General features: G+C 44.6%; 1 protein-coding gene across 1 annotated transcript in view; it reads left to right on the top strand.

Moving 5' to 3' along the window:
• LOC146009851 (uncharacterized) overlaps positions 1-22046 on the top strand; it is a 38802-nt gene that overhangs the window by 2628 nt on the left and 14128 nt on the right. Inside the window, exons 3-7 of the mRNA XM_083150391.1 lie at positions 1133-1324; positions 3273-3396; positions 6514-6611; positions 6731-6884; positions 20584-21721. Of these exons, the coding sequence (XP_083006517.1) occupies positions 1133-1324; positions 3273-3396; positions 6514-6611; positions 6731-6884; positions 20584-21721 (1706 nt within the window). The remainder of the gene's footprint in view (positions 1-1132; positions 1325-3272; positions 3397-6513; positions 6612-6730; positions 6885-20583; positions 21722-22046) is intronic.

Raw genomic sequence — 22046 nt, 5'->3', positions numbered from 1 at the left:
CAGGGACGTGACCGGGGAGCTGACAGTGACATCACTTATATCTATAGTAATAATACAGGGACGTGACCGGGGAGGTGACAGTGACATCACTTATATCTATAGTAATAATACAGGGACGTGACCGGGGAGGTGACAGTGACATCACTTATATCTATAGTAATAACACAGGGATGTGACCGGGGAGGTGACAGTGACATCACTTATATCTATAGTAATAATACAGGGACGTGACCGAGGAGGTGACAGTGACACCACTTATATCTATAGAAATAATACAGGGACGTGACCGAGGAGGTGACAGTGACACCACTTATATCTATAGAAATAATACAGGGACGTGACCGAGGAGGTGACGGTGACATCACTTATATCTATAGTAATAATACAGGGACGTGACAGTGACATCACTTATATCTATAGTAATAATACAGGGACGTGACCGAGGAGGTGACGGTGACATCACTTATATCTATAGTAATAATACAGGGACGTGACCGGGGAGGTGACAATGACATCACTTATATCTATAGTAATAATACAGGGAGGTGTCCGGGGAGGTGACAGTGACATCACTTATATCTATAGTAATAATACAGGGAGGTGTCCGGGGAGGTGACAGTGACATCACTTATATCTATACTAATAATACAGGGACATGACCGGGGAGGTGACAGTGACATCACTTATATCTATAGTAATAATACAGTGAGGTGACAGAGACATCACTTATATCTATAGTAATAATACAGGGAGGTGACAGTGACCTCACTTATATCTATAGTAATAATACAGGGACGTGACCGCGGAGATGACAGTGACATCACTTATATCTATAGTAATAATACAGGGACGTGACCGGGGAGGTGACAGTGACATCACTTATATCTATAGTAATAATACAGGGAGATGACCGGGGAGGTAACAGTGACATCACTTATATCTATACTAATAATACAGGGACATGACCGGGGAGGTGACAGTGACATCACTTATATCTATAGTAATAATACAGGGACGTGACCGGGGAGGTGACATCACTTATATCTATAGTAATAATACAGAGATGTGACCGGGGATGTGAGGGGATCTGGGATTGTATATAATGATATTTGATATCTCCCCCAATACACAGGATTACACAGTAGTGAAGAAGACATCCGGTGAGTGTGAGACACCCAGCAGCCGTCCCCGTGTGTCGGGAGGACAGAGCAGGACCCAGAGCCCCATAACGGTGCCTCCACGTCACTCACTGATACATGAGAGGCACAATGACCAGAAGATCCTGGAACTCACCAACAAGATCATTCAGCTGCTGACCGGAGAGGTGACTGCTGGGAATGGGACGTTATACAGTAACACGGGGGGATGTGACAGGAGAGGTGACTGCTGGGAATGGGACGTTATACAGTGACACCGGGGGATGTGACCGGAGAGGTGACTGCTGGGAATGGGACATTATACAGTAACACCGGGGATGTGACCGGAGAGGTGACTGCTGGGAATGGGACGTTATACACTAACACCGGGGGATGTGACCGGAGAGGTGACTGCTGGGAATGGGACGTTATACAGTAACACCGGGGGATGTGACCGGAGAGGTGACTGCTGGGAATGGGGCGTTATACACTAACACCGGGGGATGTGACCGGCGAGGTGACTGCTGGGAATGGGGCGTTATACACTAACACCGGGGGATGTGACCGGAGAGGTGACTGCTGGGAATGGGACGTTATACAGTAACACCGGGGGATGTGACTGAAGAGGTGACTGCTGGGAATGGGACGTTATACAGTAACACCGGGGGATGTGACCGGAGAGGTGACTGCTGGGAATGGGACGTTATACAGTAACACTGGGGGATGTGACCGGAGAGGTGACTCCTGGGAATGGGACGTTATACAGTAACACCGGGGGATGTGACCGGAGAGCTGACTGCTGGGAATGGGACGTTATACGGTTACACCGGGGGATGTGACCGGAGAGGTGACTGCTGGGAATGGGACATTATACAGTAACTTCGGGGGATGTGACAGGAGAGGTGACTGCTGGGAATGGGGCGTTATACACTAACACCGGGGGATGTGACCGGAGAGGTGACTGCTGGGAATGGGACGTTATACAGTAACACCGGGGGATGTGACTGAAGAGGTGACTGCTGGGAATGGGACGTTATACAGTAACACCGGGGGATGTGACCGGAGAGGTGACTGCTGGGAATGGGACGTTATACAGTAACACCGGGGGGATGTGACCGGAGAGGTGACTGCTGGGAATGGGACGTTATACAGTAACACTGGGGGATGTGACCGGAGAGGTGACTCCTGGGAATGGGACGTTATACAGTAACACCGGGGGATGTTACCGGAGAGGTGACTCCTGGGAATGGGACGTTATACAGTAACACCGGGGGATGTTACCGGAGAGGTGACTGCTGGGAATGGGACGTTATACGGTTATACCGGGGGATGTGACCGGAGAGGTGACTGCTGGGAATGGGACATTATACAGTAACTTCGGGGGATGTGACAGGAGAGGTGACTGCTGGGAATGGGACGTTATACAGTAACACCGGGGATGTGACCGGAGAGGTGACTGCTGGGAATGGGACGTTATACAGTAACACCGGGGATGTGACCAGAGAGGTGACTGCTGGGAATGGGATGTTATACAGTAACACCGGGGGATGTGACCGGAGAGGTGACCGCTGGGAATGGGACGTTATACAGTAACACCGGGGGATGTGACCGGAGAGGTGACTGCTGGGAATGGGATGTTATACAGTAACACCGGGGGATGTGACCGGAGAGGTGACTGCTGGGAATGGGACATTATACAGTAACACCGGGGGATGTGACCGGAGAGGTGACTGCTGGTAATGGGACGTTATACAGTAACACCGGGGGGATGTGACCGGAGAGGTGACTGCTGGGAATGGGACGTTATATGGTAACACCAGGGGATGTGACCGGAGAGGTAACTGCTGGGAATGGGACGTTATACGGTAACACCGGGGGATGTGACCGGAGAGGTGACTGCTGGGAATGGGACGTTATACGGTTACACCGGGGGATGTGACCGGAGAGGTGACTGCTGGGAATGGGACATTATACAGTAACTTCGGGGGATGTGACCGGAGAGGTGACTGCTGGGAATGGGACGTTATACGGTAACACCGGGGGATGTGACCGGAGAGGTGACTGCTGGGAATGGGACGCTATACAGTAACACCGGGGGATGTGTTTGGGTGATGACTGTATCTTTGTATGTGTCAGGTGCCTATAAGGTGTCAGGATGTCACTATCTATCTCTCAATGGAGGAGTGGGAGTATATAGAGGAACACAGGGGTCTGTACAAGGACGTGATGATGGAGAATCACCGGCCCCTCACATCACTGGGTAAGAGGAGACATTTATTGTACAGGGGAGAGCAGGTATGGGGGTCCTCTATATACACCCAGCATCTGATAATCACATATATACAATGTCCTCAGTCACTGTGTGTCTCCTACAGATGGGCCCAGTAACAGGAATACCCCAGAGAGATGTCCCCGTCCTCTGTATTCCCAGGATAGTCACATATATACAATGTCCTCAGTCACTGTGTGCCTCCTACAGATGGGCCCAGTAACAGGAATACCCCAGAGAGATGTCCCCGTCCTCTGTATTCCCAGGATAGTCACATATATACAATGTCCTCAGTCACTGTGTGCCTCCTACAGATGGGCCCAGTAACAGGAATACCCCAGAGAGATGTCCCCGTCCTCTGTATTCCCAGGATAATCACATATATACAATGTCCTCAGTCACTGCGTGTCTCCTACAGATGGGCCCAGTAACAGGAATACCCCAGAGAGATGTCCCCGTCCTCTGTATTCCCAGGATAATCACATATATACAATGTCCTCAGTCACTGTGTGTCTCCTACAGATGGGGCCAGTAACAGGAATACCCCAGAGAGATGTCCCCGTCCTCTGTATTCCCAGGATAATCACATATATACTATGTCCTCAGTCACTGCGTGTCTCCTACAGATGGGCCCAGTAACAGAGATACCCCAGAGAGATGTCCCCGTCCTCTGTATTCCCAGGATAATCACATATATACAATGTCCTCAGTCACTGCGTGTCTCCTACAGATGGGCCCAGTAACAGGAATACCCCAGAGAGATGTCCCCGTCCTCTGTATTCCCAGGATAATCACATATATACAATGTCCTCAGTCACTGTGTGTCTCCTACAGATGGGGCCAGTAACAGGAATACCCCAGAGAGATGTCCCCGTCCTCTGTATTCCCAGGATAATCACATATATACCATGTCCTCAGTCACTGCGTGTCTCCTACAGATGGGCCCAGTAACAGGAATACCCCAGAGAGATGTCCCCATCCTCTGTATTCCCAGGATAATCACATATATACAATGTCCTCAGTCACTGCGTGTCTCCTACAGATGGGCCCAGTAACAGGAATACCCCAGAGAGATGTCCCCGTCCTCTGTATTCCCAGGATAATCACATATATACTATGTCCTCAGTCACTGCGTGTCTCCTACAGATGAGCCCAGTAACAGGAATACCCCAGAGAGATGTCCCCATCCTCTGTATTCCCAGGATAATCACATATATACAATGTCCTCAGTCACTGCGTGTCTCCTACAGATGGGCCCAGTAACAGGAATACCCCAGAGAGATGTCCCCGTCCTCTGTATTCCCAGGATAATCACATATATACTATGTCCTCAGTCACTGCGTGTCTCCTACAGATGGGCCCAGTAACAGGAATACCCCAGAGAGATGTCCCCGTCCTCTGTATTCCCAGGATAATCACATATATACCATGTCCTCAGTCACTGTGTGTCTCCTACAGATGGGCCCAGTAACAGGGATACCCCAGAGAGATGTCCCCGTCCTCTGTATTCCCAGGATAATCACATATATACCATGTACTCAGTCACTGCGTGTCTCCTACAGATGGGCCCAGTAACAGGAATACCCCAGAGAGATGTCCCCGTCCCCTGTATTCCCAGGATAATCACATATATACAATGTCCTCAGTCACTGTGTGTCTCCTACAGATGGGCCCAGTAACAGGAATACCCCAGAGAGATGTCCCCGTCCTCTGTATTCCCAGGATAATCACATATATACAATGTCCTCAGTCACTGCGTGTCTCCTACAGATGGGCCCAGTAACCGGAATACCCCAGAGAGATGTCCCCGTCCTCTGTATTCCCAGGATAATCACATATATACCATGTCCTCAGTCACTGTGTCTCCTACAGATGGGCCCAGTAACAGGAATACCCCAGAGAGATGTCCCCGTCCTCTGTATTCCCAGGATAATCACATATATACCATGTCCTCAGTCACTGTGTGTCCTACAGATGGGCCCAGTAACAGGAATACCCCAGAGAGATGTCCCCGTCCTCTGTATTCCCAGGATAATCACATATACAATGTCCTCAGTCACTGCGTGTCTCCTACAGATGGGCCAGTAACAGGAATACCCCAGAGAGATGTCCCCGTCCTCTGTATTCCCAGGATAATCACATATATACCATGTACTCAGTCACTGCGTGTCTCCTACAGATGGGCCCAGTAACAGGAATACCCCAGAGAGATGTCCCCGTCCTCTGTATTCCCAGGATAATCACATATATACCATGTCCTCAGTCACTGCGTGTCTCCTACAGATGGGCCCAGTAACAGGAATACCCCAGAGAGATGTCCCCGTCCTCTGTATTCCCAGGATAATCACATATATACAATGTCCTCAGTCACTGCGTGTCTCCTACAGATGGGCCCAGTAACAGAGATACCCCAGAGAGATGTCCCCGTCCTCTGTATTCCCAGGATAATCACATATATACAATGTCCTCAGTCACTGCGTGTCTCCTACAGATGGGCCCAGTAACCGGAATACCCCAGAGAGATGTCCCCGTCCTCTGTATTCCCAGGATAATCACATATATACCATGTCCTCAGTCACTGTGTCTCCTACAGATGGGCCCAGTAACAGGAATACCCCAGAGAGATGTCCCCGTCCTCTGTATTCCCAGGATAATCACATATATACCATGTCCTCAGTCACTGTGTGTCCTACAGATGGGCCCAGTAACAGGAATACCCCAGAGAGATATCCCCGTCCTCTGTATTCCCAGGATAATCACATATACAATGTCCTCAGTCACTGCGTGTCTCCTACAGATGGGCCAGTAACAGGAATACCCCAGAGAGATGTCCCCGTCCTCTGTATTCCCAGGATAATCACATATATACCATGTACTCAGTCACTGCGTGTCTCCTACAGATGGGCCCAGTAACAGGAATACCCCAGAGAGATGTCCCCGTCCTCTGTATTCCCAGGATAATCACATATATACCATGTCCTCAGTCACTGCGTGTCTCCTACAGATGGGCCCAGTAACAGGAATACCCCAGAGAGATGTCCCCGTCCTCTGTATTCCCAGGATAATCACATATATACAATGTCCTCAGTCACTGCGTGTCTCCTACAGATGGGCCCAGTAACAGAGATACCCCAGAGAGATGTCCCCGTCCTCTGTATTCCCAGGATTGTACAGAGGAGAATCACAGGACCCCACAGGAGGATCAGGTAGGTGGGATTTAGGGTCTCCCCAATATACCACAGTGACTGTGACTATATGATCTGTACCGAAGCTGTGGGTCTTATACACTGATATTATACTGTGTAATGTTATCATATTCATTTAGGGCGAATCCCTGACTGTTATCAAGATAGAAGATACTGAGGGAGAAGAGGCATATGTGACTGATACGAAGGCGGAAGTTATAGAGGAAGAAGAGACGTATGTGAGGGGTGATCAGCAGTGTAAGGAGGAGGAGATCCCTACAGATATCAGCACAGGTGCGTAATAAACACACAGCACAGACAAAGGAGCATCAGGAGCCATCAGCCCCTATTATACTCCTGCTCCCCCCTCACATCATGTCACTGTGTGTTACCAGCCCAGAGATCTGACCAGTCTCCTCCCCGCACTCTCTGGTGTATCTCATACATCAGGAGCCATCAGCCCCTATTATACTCCTGCTCTCCCCCTCACATCATGTCACTGTGTGTTTCCAGCCCAGAGATCTGACCAGTCTCCTCCCCGCACTCTCTGGTGTATCTCATACATCAGGAGCCATCAGCCCCTATTATACTCCTGCTCTCCCCCTCACATCATGTCACTGTGTGTTACCAGCCCAGAGATCTGACCAGTCTCCTCCCCGCACTCTCTGGTGTACCTCATACATCAGCAGCCATCAGCCCCTATTATGCTCCTGCTCTCCCCCTCACATCATGTCACTGTGTGTTACCAACCCAGATATCTGACCAGTCTCCTCCCCGCACTCTCTGGTGTATCTCATACATCAGGATCCATCAGCCCCTATTATACTCCTGCTCTCCCCCTCACATCATGTCACTGTGTGTTACCAGCCCAGAGGTCTGACTAGTCTCCTCCCCGCACTGTCTGGTGTATCTCATATATCAGGATCCATCAGCCCCTATTATACTCCTGCTCTCCCCCTCACATCATGTCACTGTGTGTTACCAACCCAGATATCTGACCAGTCTCCTCCCCGCACTCTCTGGTGTATCTCATACATCAGGATCCATCAGCCCCTATTATACTCCTGCTCTCCCCCTCACATCATGTCACTGTGTGTTACCAGCCCAGAGGTCTGACTAGTCTCCTCCCCGCACTGTCTGGTGTATCTCATATATCAGGATCCATCAGCCCCTATTATACTCCTTCACTCCCTTATATACTCTCTGTAGTGCGGAGTTATGTGTGTACACTGTATAATAATAGTTATATTATCTCCAGCAGGGGGAGACACAAGCAGGGACTGATGGGAATTGCTGTATACTCTCTGTAGTGTGGAGTTATGTGTGTACACTGTATAATAATAGTTATATTATCTCCAGCAGGGGGAGACACAAGCAGGGACTGATGGGAATTGCTGTATACTCTCTGTAGTGCGGAGTTATGTGTGTACACTGTATAATAATAATAGTTATATTATCTCCAGCAGGAGGAGACACAAGCAGGGACTGATGGGAATTGCTGTATACTCTGTAGTGCGGAGTTATGTTTGTACACTGTATAATAATAGTTATATTATCTCCAGCAGGGGGAGACACAAGCAGAGACTGATGGGAATTGCTGTATACTCTCTGTAGTGCGGAGTTATGTGTGTACGCTGTATAATAACAGTTATATTATCTCCAGCAGGGGGAGACACAAGCAGGGACTGATGGGAATTGCTGTATACTCTCTGTAGTGCGGAGTTATGTGTGTACACTGTATAATAATAGTTATATTATCTCCAGCAGGGGGAGACACAAGCAGGGACTGACGGGAATTGCTGTATACTCTTGTGCGGAGTTATGTGTGTACACTGTATAATAATAGTTATATTATCTCCAGCAGGGGGAGACACAAGCAGGGACTGATTGGAATTGCTGTATACTCTGTAGTGCGGAGTTATGTTTGTACACTGTATAATAATAGTTATATTATCTCCAGCAGGGGGAGACACAAGCAGGGACTGATGGGAATTGCTGTATACTCTCTGTAGTGCGGAGTTATGTGTGTACACTGTATAATAATAGTTATATTATCTCCAGCAGGGGGAGACACAAGCAGAGACTGGTGGGAATTGCTGTATACTCTCTGTAGTGCGGAGTTATGTGTGTACACTGTATAATAATAGTTATATTATCTCCAGCAGGGGGAGACACAAGCAGAGACTGATGGGAATTGCTGTATACTCTCTGTAGTTCGGAGTTATGTGTGTACACTGTATAATAATAATAGTTATATTATCTCCAGCAGGGGGAGACACAAGCAGGGACTAATGGGAATTGCTGTATACTCTCTGTAGTGCGGAGTTATGTGTGTACACTGTATAATAATAATAGTTATATTATCTCCAGCAGGGGGAGACACAAGCAGGGACTGATGGGAATTGCTGTATACTCTCTGTAGTGCGGAGTTATGTTTGTACGCTGTATAATAATAGTTATATTATCTCCAGCAGGGGGATACACAAGCAGGGACTGATGGGAATTGCTGTATACTCTCTGTAGTGCGGAGTTATGTGTGTACACTGTATAATAATAATAGTTATATTATCTCCAGCAGGGGGAGACACAAGCAGGGACTGATGGGAATTGCTGTATACTCTCTGTAGTGCGGAGTTATGTTTGTACGCTGTATAATAATAGTTATATTATCTCCAGCAGGGGGAGACACAAGCAGGGACTGATGGGAATTGCTGTATACTCTCTGTAGTGCGGAGTTATGTGTGTACACTGTATAATAATAGTTATATTATCTCCAGCAGGGGGAGACACAAGCAGGGACTGATGGGAATTGCTGTATACTCTCTGTAGTGCAGAGTTATGTGTGTACACTGTGTAATAATAGTTATATTATCTCCAGCAGGGGGAAACACAAGCAGGGACTGATGGGAATTGCTGTATACTCTCTGTAGTGTGGAGTTATGTGTGTACACTGTATAATAATAATAGTTATATTATCTCCAGCAGGGGGAGACACAAGCAGGGACTGATGGGAATTGCTGTATACTCTCTGTAGTGCGGAGTTATGTGTGTACACTGTATAATAATAGTTATATTATCTCCAGCAAAGGGAGACACAAGCAGGGACTGATGGGAATTGCTGTATACTCTCTGTAGTGCGGAGTTATGTGTGTACACTGTGTAATAATAGTTATATTATCCCCAGCAGGGGGAGACACAAGCAGGGACTGATGGGAATTGCTGTATACTCTCTGTAGTGGGGAGTTATGTGTGTACACTGTATAATAATAATAGTTATATTATCTCCAGCAGGGGGAGACACAAGCAGGGACTGATGGGAATTGCTGTATACTCTCTGTAGTGCGGAGTTATCTGTGTACACTGTATAATAATAGTTATATTATCTCCAGCAGGGGAGACACAAGCAGGGACTGATGGGAATTGCTGTATACTCTCTGTAGTGCGGAGTTATGTGTGTACACTGTATAATAATAGTTATATTCTCTCCAGCAGGGGGAGACACAAGCAGGGACTGATGGGAATTGCTGTATACTCTCTGTAGTGCGGAGTTATGTGTGTACACTGTATAATAATAGTTATATTCTCTCCAGCAGGGGGAGACACAAGCAGGGACTGATGGGAATTGCTGTATACTCTCTGTAGTGCGGAGTTATGTGTGTACACTGTATAATAATAGTTATATTCTCTCCAGCAGGGGGAGACACAAGCAGGGACTGATGGGAATTGCTGTATACTCTCTGTAGTGCGGAGTTATGTGTGTACACTGTATAATAATAGTTATATTATCTCCAGCAGGGGAGACACAAGCAGGGACTGATGGGAATTGCTGTATACTCTCTGTAGTGCGGAGTTATGTGTGTACACTATATAATAATAATAGTTATATTATCTCCAGCAGGGGAGACACAAGCAGGGACTGATGGGAATTGCTGTATACTCTCTGTAGTGCGGAGTTATGTGTGTACACTGTATAATAATAGTTATATTCTCTCCAGCAGGGGGAGACACAAGCAGGGACTGATGGGAATTGCTGTATACTCTCTGTAGTGCGGAGTTATGTGTGTACACTGTATAATAATAGTTATATTATCTCCAGCAGGGGGAGACACAAGCAGGGACTGATGGGAATTGCTGTATACTCTCTGTAGTGCGGAGTTATGTGTGTACACTGTATAATAATAGTTATATTCTCTCCAGCAGGGGGAGACACAAGCAGGGACTGATGGGAATTGCTGTATACTCTCTGTAGTGCGGAGTTATGTGTGTACACTGTATAATAATAGTTATATTATCTCCAGCAGGGGGAGACACAAGCAGGGACTGATGGGAATTGCTGTATACTCTCTGTAGTGTGGAGTTATGTGTGTACACTGTATAATAATAGTTATATTGTCTCCAGCAGGGGGAGACACAAGCAGGGACTGATGGGAATTACTGTATACTCTATGTAGTGCGGAGTTATGGGTGTACACTGTATAATAGTTATATTATCTCCAGCAGGAGGAGGCACAAGCAGGGACTGATGGGAATTGCCGTATACTCTCTGTAGTGCGGAGTTATGTGTGTACACTGTATAATAATAGTTATATTATCTCCAGCAGGGGGAGACACAAGCAGGGACTGATGGGAATTGCTGTATACTCTCTGTAGTGTGGAGTTATGTGTGTACACTGTATAATAATAGTTATATTATCTCCAGCAGGAGGAGACACAAGCAGGGACTGATGGGAATTGCTGTATACTCTCTGTAGTGCGGAGTTATGTGTGTACACTGTATAATAATAATAGTTATATTATCTCCAGCAGGGGGAGACACAAGCAGGGACTGATGGGAATTGCTGTATACTCTCTGTAGTGCGGAGTTATGTGTGTACACTGTATAATAATAGTTATATTATCTCCAGCAGGGGGAGACACAAGCAGGGACTGATGGGAATTGCTGTATACTCTCTGTAGTGCAGAGTTATGTGTGTACACTGTGTAATAATAGTTATATTATCTCCAGCAGGGGGAAACACAAGCAGGGACTGATGGGAATTGCTGTATACTCTCTGTAGTGTGGAGTTATGTGTGTACACTGTATAATAATAATAGTTATATTATCTCCAGCAGGGGGAGACACAAGCAGGGACTGATGGGAATTGCTGTATACTCTCTGTAGTGCGGAGTTATGTGTGTACACTGTATAATAATAGTTATATTATCTCCAGCAGGGGAAGACACAAGCAGGGACTGATGGGAATTGCTGTATACTCTCTGTAGTGCGGAGTTATGTGTGTACACTGTATAATAATAGTTATATTACCTCCAGCAGGGGGAGACACAAGCAGGGACTGATAGGAATTGCTGTATACTCCCTGTAGTGCGGAGTTATGTGTGTACACTGTATAATAATAGTTATATTATCTCCAGCAGGGGGAGACACAAGCAGGGACTGATAGGAATTGCTGTATACTCCCTGTAGTGCGGAGTTATGTGTGTACACTGTATAATAATAATAGTTATATTATCTCCAGCAGGAGGAGACACAAGCAGGGACTGATGGGAATTGCTGTATACTCTCTGTAGTGCGGAGTTATGTGGGTACACTGTATAGTAATAATAGTTATATTATCTCCAGCAGGGGGAGACACAAGCAGGGACTGATGGGAATTGCTGTATACTCTCTGTAGTGCGGAGTTATGTGTGTACGCTGTATAATAACAGTTATATTATCTCCAGCAGGGGGAGACACAAGCAGGGACTGATGGGAATTGCTGTATACTGTCTGTAGTGTGGAGTTATGTGTGTACACTGTATAATAATAGTTATATTATCTCCAGCAGGGGGAGACACAAGCAGGGACTGATGGAAATTGCTGTATACTCTCTGTAGTGTGTAGTTATGCGTGTACACTGTATAATAATAAATGTTATATTATCTCCAGCAGGGGGAGACACAAGCAGGGACTGATGGGAATTGCTGTATACTCTCTGTAGTGCGGAGTTATGTGTGTACACTGTATAATAATAATAGTTATATTATCTCCAGCAGGGGGAGACACAAGCAGGGACTGATGGGAATTGCTGTATACTCTCTGTAGTGCGGAGTTATGTGTGTACACTGTATAATAATAGTTATATTCTCTCCAGCAGGGGAAGACACAAGCAGGGACTGATGGGAATTGCTGTATACTCTCTGTAGTGTGGAGTTATGTGTGTACACTGTATAATTTTAGTTATATTATCTCCAGCAGGGGGAGACACAAGCAGGGACTGATGGGAATTGCTGTATACTCTCTGTAGTGTGTAGTTATGTGTGTACACTGTATAATAATAGTTATATTATCTCCAGCAGGGGGAGACACAAGCAGGGACTGATGGGAATTGCTGTATACTCTCTGTAGTGCGGAGTTATGTGTGTACACTGTATAATAATAATAGTTATATTATGTCCAGCAAATGGAGACACAAGCAGAGACTGATGGGAATTGCTGTATACTCTCTGTAGTGCGGAGTTATGTGTGTACACTGTATAATAATAGTTATATTATCTCCAGCAAAGGGAGACACAAGCAGGGACTGATGGGAATTGCTGTATACTCTCTGTAGTGCGGAGTTATGTGTGTACACTGTGTAATAATAGTTATATTATCCCCAGCAGGGGGAGACACAAGCAGGGACTGATGAGAATTGCTGTATACTCTCTGTAGTGCGGAGTTATGTGTGTACACTGTATAATAATAGTTATATTATCTCCAGCAGGAAGAGACACAAGCAGGGACTGAAGGGAATTGCTGTATACTCTCTGTAGTGCGGAGTTATGTGTGTACACTGTATAATAATAATAGTTATATTATCTCCAGCAGGGAGACACAAGCAGGGACTGATGGGAATTGCTGTATACTCTCTGTAGTGCGGAGTTATGTGCGTACGCTGTATAATAATAGTTATATTATCTCCAGCAGGGGGAGACACAAGCAGGGACTGATGGGAATTGCTGTATACTCTCTGTAGTGCGGAGTTATGTGTGTACACTGTATAATAATAGTTATATTATCTCCAGCAGAAGGAGACACAAGCAGGGACTGATGGGAATCGCTGTATACTCTCTGTAGTGCGGAGTTATGTGTGTACACTGTATAATAATAGTTATATTATCTCCAGCAGGGGGAGACACAAGCAGGGACTGATGGGAATTGCTGTATACTCTCTGTAGTGCGGAGTTATGTGTGTACACTGTATAATAATAGTTATATTATCTCCAGCAGGGGGAGACACAAGCAGGGACTGATGGGAATTGCTGTATACTCTGTAGTGCGGAGTTATGTGTGTACACTGTATAATAATAGTTATATTATCTCCAGCAGGGGGAGACACAAGCAGGGACTGATGGGAATTGCTGTATACTCTCTGTAGTGCGGAGTTATGTGTGTACACTGTATAATAATAATTATATTATCTACAGCAGGGGGAGACACAAGCAGGGACTGATGGGAATTGCTGTATACTCTCTGTAGTGCGGAGTTATGTGTGTACACTGTATAATAATAGTTATATTATCTCCAGCAGGGGGAGACACAAGCAGGGACTGATGGGAATTGCTGTATACTCTCTGTAGTGCGGAGTTATGTGTGTACACTGTATAGTAATAATAGTTATATTATCTCCAGCAGGGGGAGACACAAGCAGGGACTGACAGGAATTGCTGTATACTCTCTGTAGTGCGGAGTTATGTGTGTACACTGTATAATAATAGTTATATTATCTCCAGCAGGGGGAGACACAAGCAGGGACTGATGGGAATTGCTGTATACTCTCTGTAGTGCGGAGTTATGTGTGTACACTGTATAATAATAATAGTTATATTATCTCCAGCAGGGGGAGACACAAGCAGGGACTGATGGGAATTGCTGTATACTCTCTGTAGTGCGGAGTTATGTGTGTACACTGTATAATAATAGTTATATTATCTCCAGCAGGGGGAGACACAAGCAGGGACTGATGGGAATTACTGTATACTCTATGTAGTGCGGAGTTATGTGTGTACACTGTATAATAGTTATATTATCTCCAGCAGGAGGAGGCACAAGCAGGGACTGATGGGAATTGCTGTATACTCTCTGTAGTGCGGAGTTATGTGTGTACACTGTATAATAATAGTTATATTATCTCCAGCAGGGGGAGACACAAGCAGGGACTGATGGGAATTGCTGTATACTCTCTGTAGTGCGGAGTTATGTGTGTACACTGTATAATAATAATAGTTATATTATCTCCAGCAGGGGGAGACACAAGCAGGGACTGATGGGAATTGCTGTATACTCTGTAGTGCGGAGTTATGTGTGTACACTGTACAATAATAGTTATATTATCTCCAGCAGGGGGAGACACAAGCAGGGACTGATGGGAATTGCTGTATACTCTCTGTAGTGCGGAGTTATGTGTGTACACTGTATAATAATAGTTATATTATCTCCAGCAGGGGGAGACACAAGCAGGGACTGATGGGAATTGCTGTATACTCTCTCTAGTGGGGAGTTATGTGTGTACACTGTATAATAATAATAGTTATATTCTCTCCAGCAGGGGGAGACACAAGCAGGGACTGATGGGAATTGCTGTATACTCTCTGTAGTGTGGAGTTATGTGTGTACACTGTATAATAATAATAGTTATATTATCTCCAGCAGGGGGAGACACAAGCAGGGACTGATGGGAATTGCTGGATTCTCTCTGTAGTGTGGAGTTATGTGTGTACACTGTATAATAATAATAGTTATATTCTCTCCAGCAGGGGGAGACACAAGCAGGGACTGATGGGAATTGCTGTATACTCTCTGTAGTGTGGAGTTATGTGTGTACACTGTATAATAATAATAGTTATATTATCTCCAGCAGGGGGAGACACAAGCAGGGACTGATGGGAATTGCTGTATACTCTCTGTAGTGCGGAGTTATGTGTGTACACTGTATAATAATAATAGTTATATTATCTCCAGCAGAGGGAGACACAAGCAGGGACTGATGGGAATTGCTGTATACTCTCTGTAGTGCGGAGTTATGTGTGTACACTGTATAATAATAATAATAGTTATATTATCTCCAGCAGGAGGAGACACAAGCAGGGACTGATGGGAATTGCTGTATACTCTCTGTAGTGTGGAGTTATGTGTGTACACTGTATAATAATAATAGTTATATTATCTCCAGCAGGGGGAGACACAAGCAGGGACTGATGGGAATTGCTGTATACTCTCTGTAGTGCGGAGTTATGTGTGTACACTGTATAATAATAGTTATATTATCTCCAGCAGGGGGAGACACAAGCAGGGACTGATGGGAATTGCTGTATACTCTCTGTAGTGCGGAGTTATGTGTGTACACTGTATAATAATAATAGTTATATTATCTCCAGCAGGGGGAGACACAAGCAGGGACTGATGGGAATTGCTGTATACTCTCTGTAGTGCGGAGTTATGTGTGTACACTGTATAATAATAATAGTTATATTATCTCCAGCAGGGGGTGACACAAGCAGGGACTGATGGTAATTGCTGTATACTCTCTGTAGTGCGGAGTTATGTGTGTACACTGTATAATAATAATAGTTATATTATCTCCAGCAGGGGGAGACACAAGCAGGGACTGATGGGAATTGCTGTATACTCTCTGTAGTGCGGAGTTATGTGTGTACACTGTATAATAATAGTTATATGATCTCCAGCAGGGGGAGACACAAGCAGGGACTGATGGGAATTGCTGTATACTCTCTGTAGTGCGGAGTTATGTGTGTACACTGTATAATAATAGTTATATTCTCTCCAGCAGGGGGAGACACAAGCAGGGACTGATGGGAATTTCTGTATACTCTCTGTAGTGTGGAGTTATGTGTGTACACTGTATAATTTTAGTTATATTATCTCCAGCAAAGGGAGACACAAGCAGGGACTGATGGGAATTGCTGTATACTCTCTGTAGTGCGGAGTTATGTGTGTACACTGTATAATAATAATAGTTATATTATCTCCAGCAGGGGGAGACACAAGCAGGGACTGATGGGAATTGCTGTATACTCTCTGTAGTGCGGAGTTATGTGTGTACACTGTGTAATAATAGTTATATTATCTCCAGCAGGAGGAGACACAAGCAGGGACTGATGGAAATTGCTGTATACTCTCTGTAGTGCGGAGTTATGTGTGTACACTGTATAATAATAGTTATATTATCTCCAGCAGGGGGAGACACAAGCAGGGACTGATGGGAATTGCTGTATACTCTGTAGTGCGGAGTTATGTGTGTACACTGTATAATAATAATAGTTATATTATCTCCAGCAGGGGGAGACACAAGCAGGGACTGATGGGAATTGCTGTATACTCTCTGTAGTGCGGAGTTATGCGTGTACACTGTATAATAATAATAGTTATATTCTCTCCAGCAGGGGGAGACACAAGCAGGGACTGATGGGAATTGCTGTATACTCTCTGTAGTGCAGAGTTATGTGTGTACACTGTATAATAATAGTTATATTATCTCCAGCAGGGGGAGACACAAGCAGGGACTGATGGAAATTGCTGTATACTCTCTGTAGTGCGGAGTTATGTGTGTACACTGTACAATAATAGTTATATTCTCTCCAGCAGGGGGAGACACAAGCAGGGACTGATGGGAATTGCTGTATACTCTCTGTAGTGCGGAGTTATGTGTGTACACTGTATAATAATAGTTATATTATCTCCAGCAGGGGGAGACACAAGCAGGGACTGATGGGAATTGCTGTATACTCTCTCTAGTGGGGAGTTATGTGTGTACACTGTATAATAATAATAGTTATATTCTCTCCAGCAGGGGGAGACACAAGCAGGGACTGATGGGAATTGCTGTATACTCTCTGTAGTGCGGAGTTATGTGTGTACACTGTATAATAATAATAGTTATATTATCACCAGCAGGGGGAGACACAAGCAGGGACTGATGGGAATTGCTGTATACTCTCTGTAGTGCGGAGTTATGTGTGTACATTGTATAATAATAATAATAGTTATATCATCTCCAGCAGGGGGGACACAAGCAGGGACTGATGGGAATTGCTGTATACTCTATGTAGTGCGGAGTTATGTGTGTACACTGTATAATAATAATAATAGTTATATTATCTCCAGCAGAGGGAGACACAAGCAGGGACTGATGGGAATTGCTGTTTACTCTCTGTAGTGCGGAGTTATGTGTGTACACTGTATAATAATAATAATAGTTATATTATCTCCAGCAGGAGGAGACACAAGCAGGGACTGATGGGAATTGCTGTATACTCTCTGTAGTGTGGAGTTATGTGTGTACACTGTATAATAATAATAGTTATATTATCTCCAGCAGGGGGAGACACAAGCAAGGACTGATGGGAATTGCTGTATACTCTCTGTAGTGCGGAGTTATGTGTGTACACTTTATAATAATAGTTATATTCTCTCCAGCAGGGGGAGACACAAGCAGGGACTGATGGGAATTTCTGTATACTCTCTGTAGTGTGGAGTTATGTGTGTACACTGTATAATTTTAGTTATATTATCTCCAGCAAAGGGAGACACAAGCAGGGACTGATGGGAATTGCTGTATACTCTCTGTAGTGCGGAGTTATGTGTGTACACTGTATAATAATAGTTATATTATCTCCAGCAGGAGGAGACACAAGCATGGACTGATGGGAATTGCTGTATACTCTCTGTAGTGCGGAGTTATGTGTGTACACTGTATAATAATAATAGTTATATTATCTCCAGCAGGGGGAGACACAAGCAGGGACTGATGGGAATTGCTGTATACTCTCTGTAGTGCGGAGTTATGTGTGTACACTGTATAATAATAGTTATATTATCTCCAGCAGGGGGAGACACAAGCAGGGACTGATAGGAATTGCTGTATACTCTCTGTAGTGCGGAGTTATGTGTGTACACTGTATAATAATAATAGTTATATTATCTCCAGCAGGGGGAGACACAAGCAGGGACTGATGGGAATTGCTGTATACTCTCTGTAGTGCGGAGTTATGTGTGTACACTGTATAATAGTTATATTATCTCCAGCAGGGGGAGACACAAGCAGGGACTGATGGGAATTGCTGTATACTCTCTGTAGTGCGGAGTTATGTGTACACTGTATAATAATAGTTATATTATCTCCAGCAGGGGGAGACACAAGCAGGGACTGATGGGAATTGCTGTATACTCTCTGTAGTGCGGAGTTATGTGTGTACACTGTAGAATAATAATAGTTATATTATCTCCAGCAGGGGGAGACACAAGCAGGGACTGATGGGAATTGCTATATACTCTCTGTAGTGCAGAGTTATGTGTGTACACTGTATAATAATAATAGTTATATTATCTCCAGCAGGGGGAGACACAAGCAGGTACTGATGGGAATTGCTGTATACTCTCTGTAGTGCGGAGTTATGTGTGTACACTGTATAATAATAGTTATATTATCTCCAGCAGGGGGAGACACAAGCAGGGACTGATGGGAATTGCTGTATACTCTCTGTAGTGCGGAGTTATGTGTGTACACTCTATAATAATAATAGTTATATTATATCCAGCAGGGGGAGACACAAGCAGGGACTGATGGGAATTGCTGTATACTCTCTGTAGTGCGGAGTTATGTGTGTACACTGTATAATAATAATAGTTATATTATCTCCAGCAGGGGGAGACACAAGCAGGGACTGATGGGAATTGCTGTATACTGTCTGTAGTGCGGAGTTATGTGTGTACACTGTATAATAATAGTTATATTATCTCCAGCAGGGGGAGACACAAGCAGGGACTGATGGGAATTGCTGTATACTGTCTGTAGTGCGGAGTTATGTGTGTACACTGTATAATAATAGTTATATTATCTCCAGCAGGGGAGACACAAGCAGGGACTGATGGGAATTGCTGTATACTCTCTGTAGTGCGGAGTTATGTGTGTACACAGTATAATAATAGTTATATTATCTCCAGCAGGGGGAGACACAAGCAGGGACTGATGGGAATTGCTGTATACTCTGTAGTGCGGAGTTATGTGTGTACACTGTATAATAATAATAGTTATATTATCTCCAGCAGGGGGAGACACAAGCAGGGACTGATGGGAATTGCTGTATACTCTCTGTAGTGTGGAGTTATGTGTGTACACTGTATAATAATAGTTATTTTATCTCCAGCAGGGAGAGACACAAGCAGGGACTAATGGGAATTGCTGTATACTCTCTGTAGTGCGGAGTTATGTGTGTACACTGTATAATAATAGTTATATTATCTCCAGCAGGGGGAGACACAAGCAGGGACTGGTGGGAATTGCTGTATACTCTCTGTAGTGCGGAGTTATTTGTGTACACTGTGTAATAATAGTTATATTATCTCCAGCAGGGGGAGACACAAGCAGGGACTGATGGGAATTGCTGTATACTCTCTGTAGTGCGGAGTTATGTGTGTACACTGTGTAATAATAGTTATATTATCTCCAGCAGGGGGAGACACAAGCAGGGACTGATGGGAATAGCTGTATACTCTCTGTAGTGTGGAGTTATGTGTGTACACTGTATAATAATAGTTATATTATCTCCAGCAGGGGGAGACACAAGCAGGGACTGATGGGAATTGCTGTATACTCTCTGTAGTGCGGAGTTATGTGTGTACACTGTGTAATAATAGTTATATTATCTCCAGCAGGGGGAGACACAAGCAGGGACTGATGGGAATAGCTGTATACTCTCTGTAGTGTGGAGTTATGTGTGTACACTGTATAATAATAGTTATATTATCTCCAGCAGGGGGAGACACAAGCAGGGACTGATGGGAATTGCTGTATACTCTCTGTAGTGCGGAGTTATGTGTGTACACTGTGTAATAATAGTTATATTATCTCCAGCAGGGGGAGACACAAGCAGGGACTGATGGGAATTGCTGTATACTCTCTGTAGTGCGGAGTTATGTGTGTACACTGTATAATAATAGTTATATTATCTCCAGCAGGGGGAGACACAAGCAGATATGCCCTGGAGGGAGATCGCATCTTGGCTGCAGATACTAAACTAGAAGATGACATCACAAAGGACTCTCCAGGAGACATCCCCATTACTGAAATATATATACACCCAGTACCTGACAGCGCTGATATACCATCTGATCCCTCTAACCGTGATGCCTGTTCTTCTAATACACAGCCTGCAGCTTATACATGTGATACACAGTGTCCCTGTTCTGGGGGTGGGAAATGTGTAATATCTAACCTACATGTTACACATCAGAGACGTCACACAGGTGAGAGGCCGTATCAATGCACTGAGTGTGGGAAATGTTTTAAAATTAAATCACATCTTGTTACACATTATATAAGTCACACAGGTGAGAGTCCATTTCCATGCTCTGAGTGTGGAAAATGTTTTACACTGAAATCAGTACTTGTTAGACATCAGAAAAGTCACACAGTTGAGAGGCCATTTCCGTGTTCTGAGTGTGGGAAATGTTTTACATCTAAATCGGAGCTTGTTAGACATCAGAGATATCACACAGGTGAGAGGCCATTTCCATGTTCTGAGTGTGAGAAATGTTTTACATCTAAATCAGATCTTGTTAGACATCAGAGAAGTCACACAGGTGTGAGGCCATTTACATGTTCTGAGTGTGGGAAATGTTTTAAGCAGAAATCACATCTTGTGGAACATCAGAGAAGTCACACAGGTGAGAGGCCATTTACATGTTCTGAGTGTGGGAAATGTTTTAAAGATAAATCACAACTAGTTAGACATCAGAGAAGTCACACAGTTGAGAGTCCATTTCAATGCTCTGAGTGTGGGAAATGTTTTACACTGAAATCAGTACTTGATAGACATCAGAAAAGTCACACAGTTGAGAGGCCATTTCCGTGTCCTGAGTGTGAGAAATGTTTTAAGCATAAATCACATCTTGTGGAACATCAGAGAATTCACACAGGTGAGAGGCCATTTCCATGTTATGAGTGTGGGAAATCTTTTATACATAAATCACAACTTGTTAGACATCAGAGAAGTCACACCGGTGAGAAGCCATTTCCATGTTCTGAGTGTAGGAAATGTTTTACACAACAATCAAATCTTGTAAAACATCAGAGAAGTCACTCCGGTGAAAAGTCATATACATGTTGAGTGTGGGAAATGGGAAGACCTTCCCTCTGTGCTATCCTGATATCCTGTACCAGTTGTCACTGCTGCTGTTATTCCCTGTCTTCTATTGGTCAGTTCCTGCAAGGCATCCTGGGTAGCTGGTTGGATGGCAGCTTAGTTTTTCTCACCGCCATGAGGCTACAAACTGGTTAGACTAGATACAGACAAAGGGGTCAGCCCACCATTCATTTCCTATTACTACAAACATAAAAAAAAATCAAATATCAGGCGCAAAAAGATAGTAAGATACTTGTATACTACCCTCTAATATTGTTTATAAAGAGGACAATA

Source organism: Crinia signifera, chromosome 6 (genome assembly GCF_055691185.1).
Source record: "Crinia signifera chromosome 6, ASM5569118v1, whole genome shotgun sequence".
Classification (NCBI taxonomy): domain Eukaryota; kingdom Metazoa; phylum Chordata; class Amphibia; order Anura; family Myobatrachidae; genus Crinia; species Crinia signifera.
The sequence above is the reverse complement of the archived record's forward strand: the minus strand, read 5'-3'. Positions and strand labels throughout refer to the sequence as shown.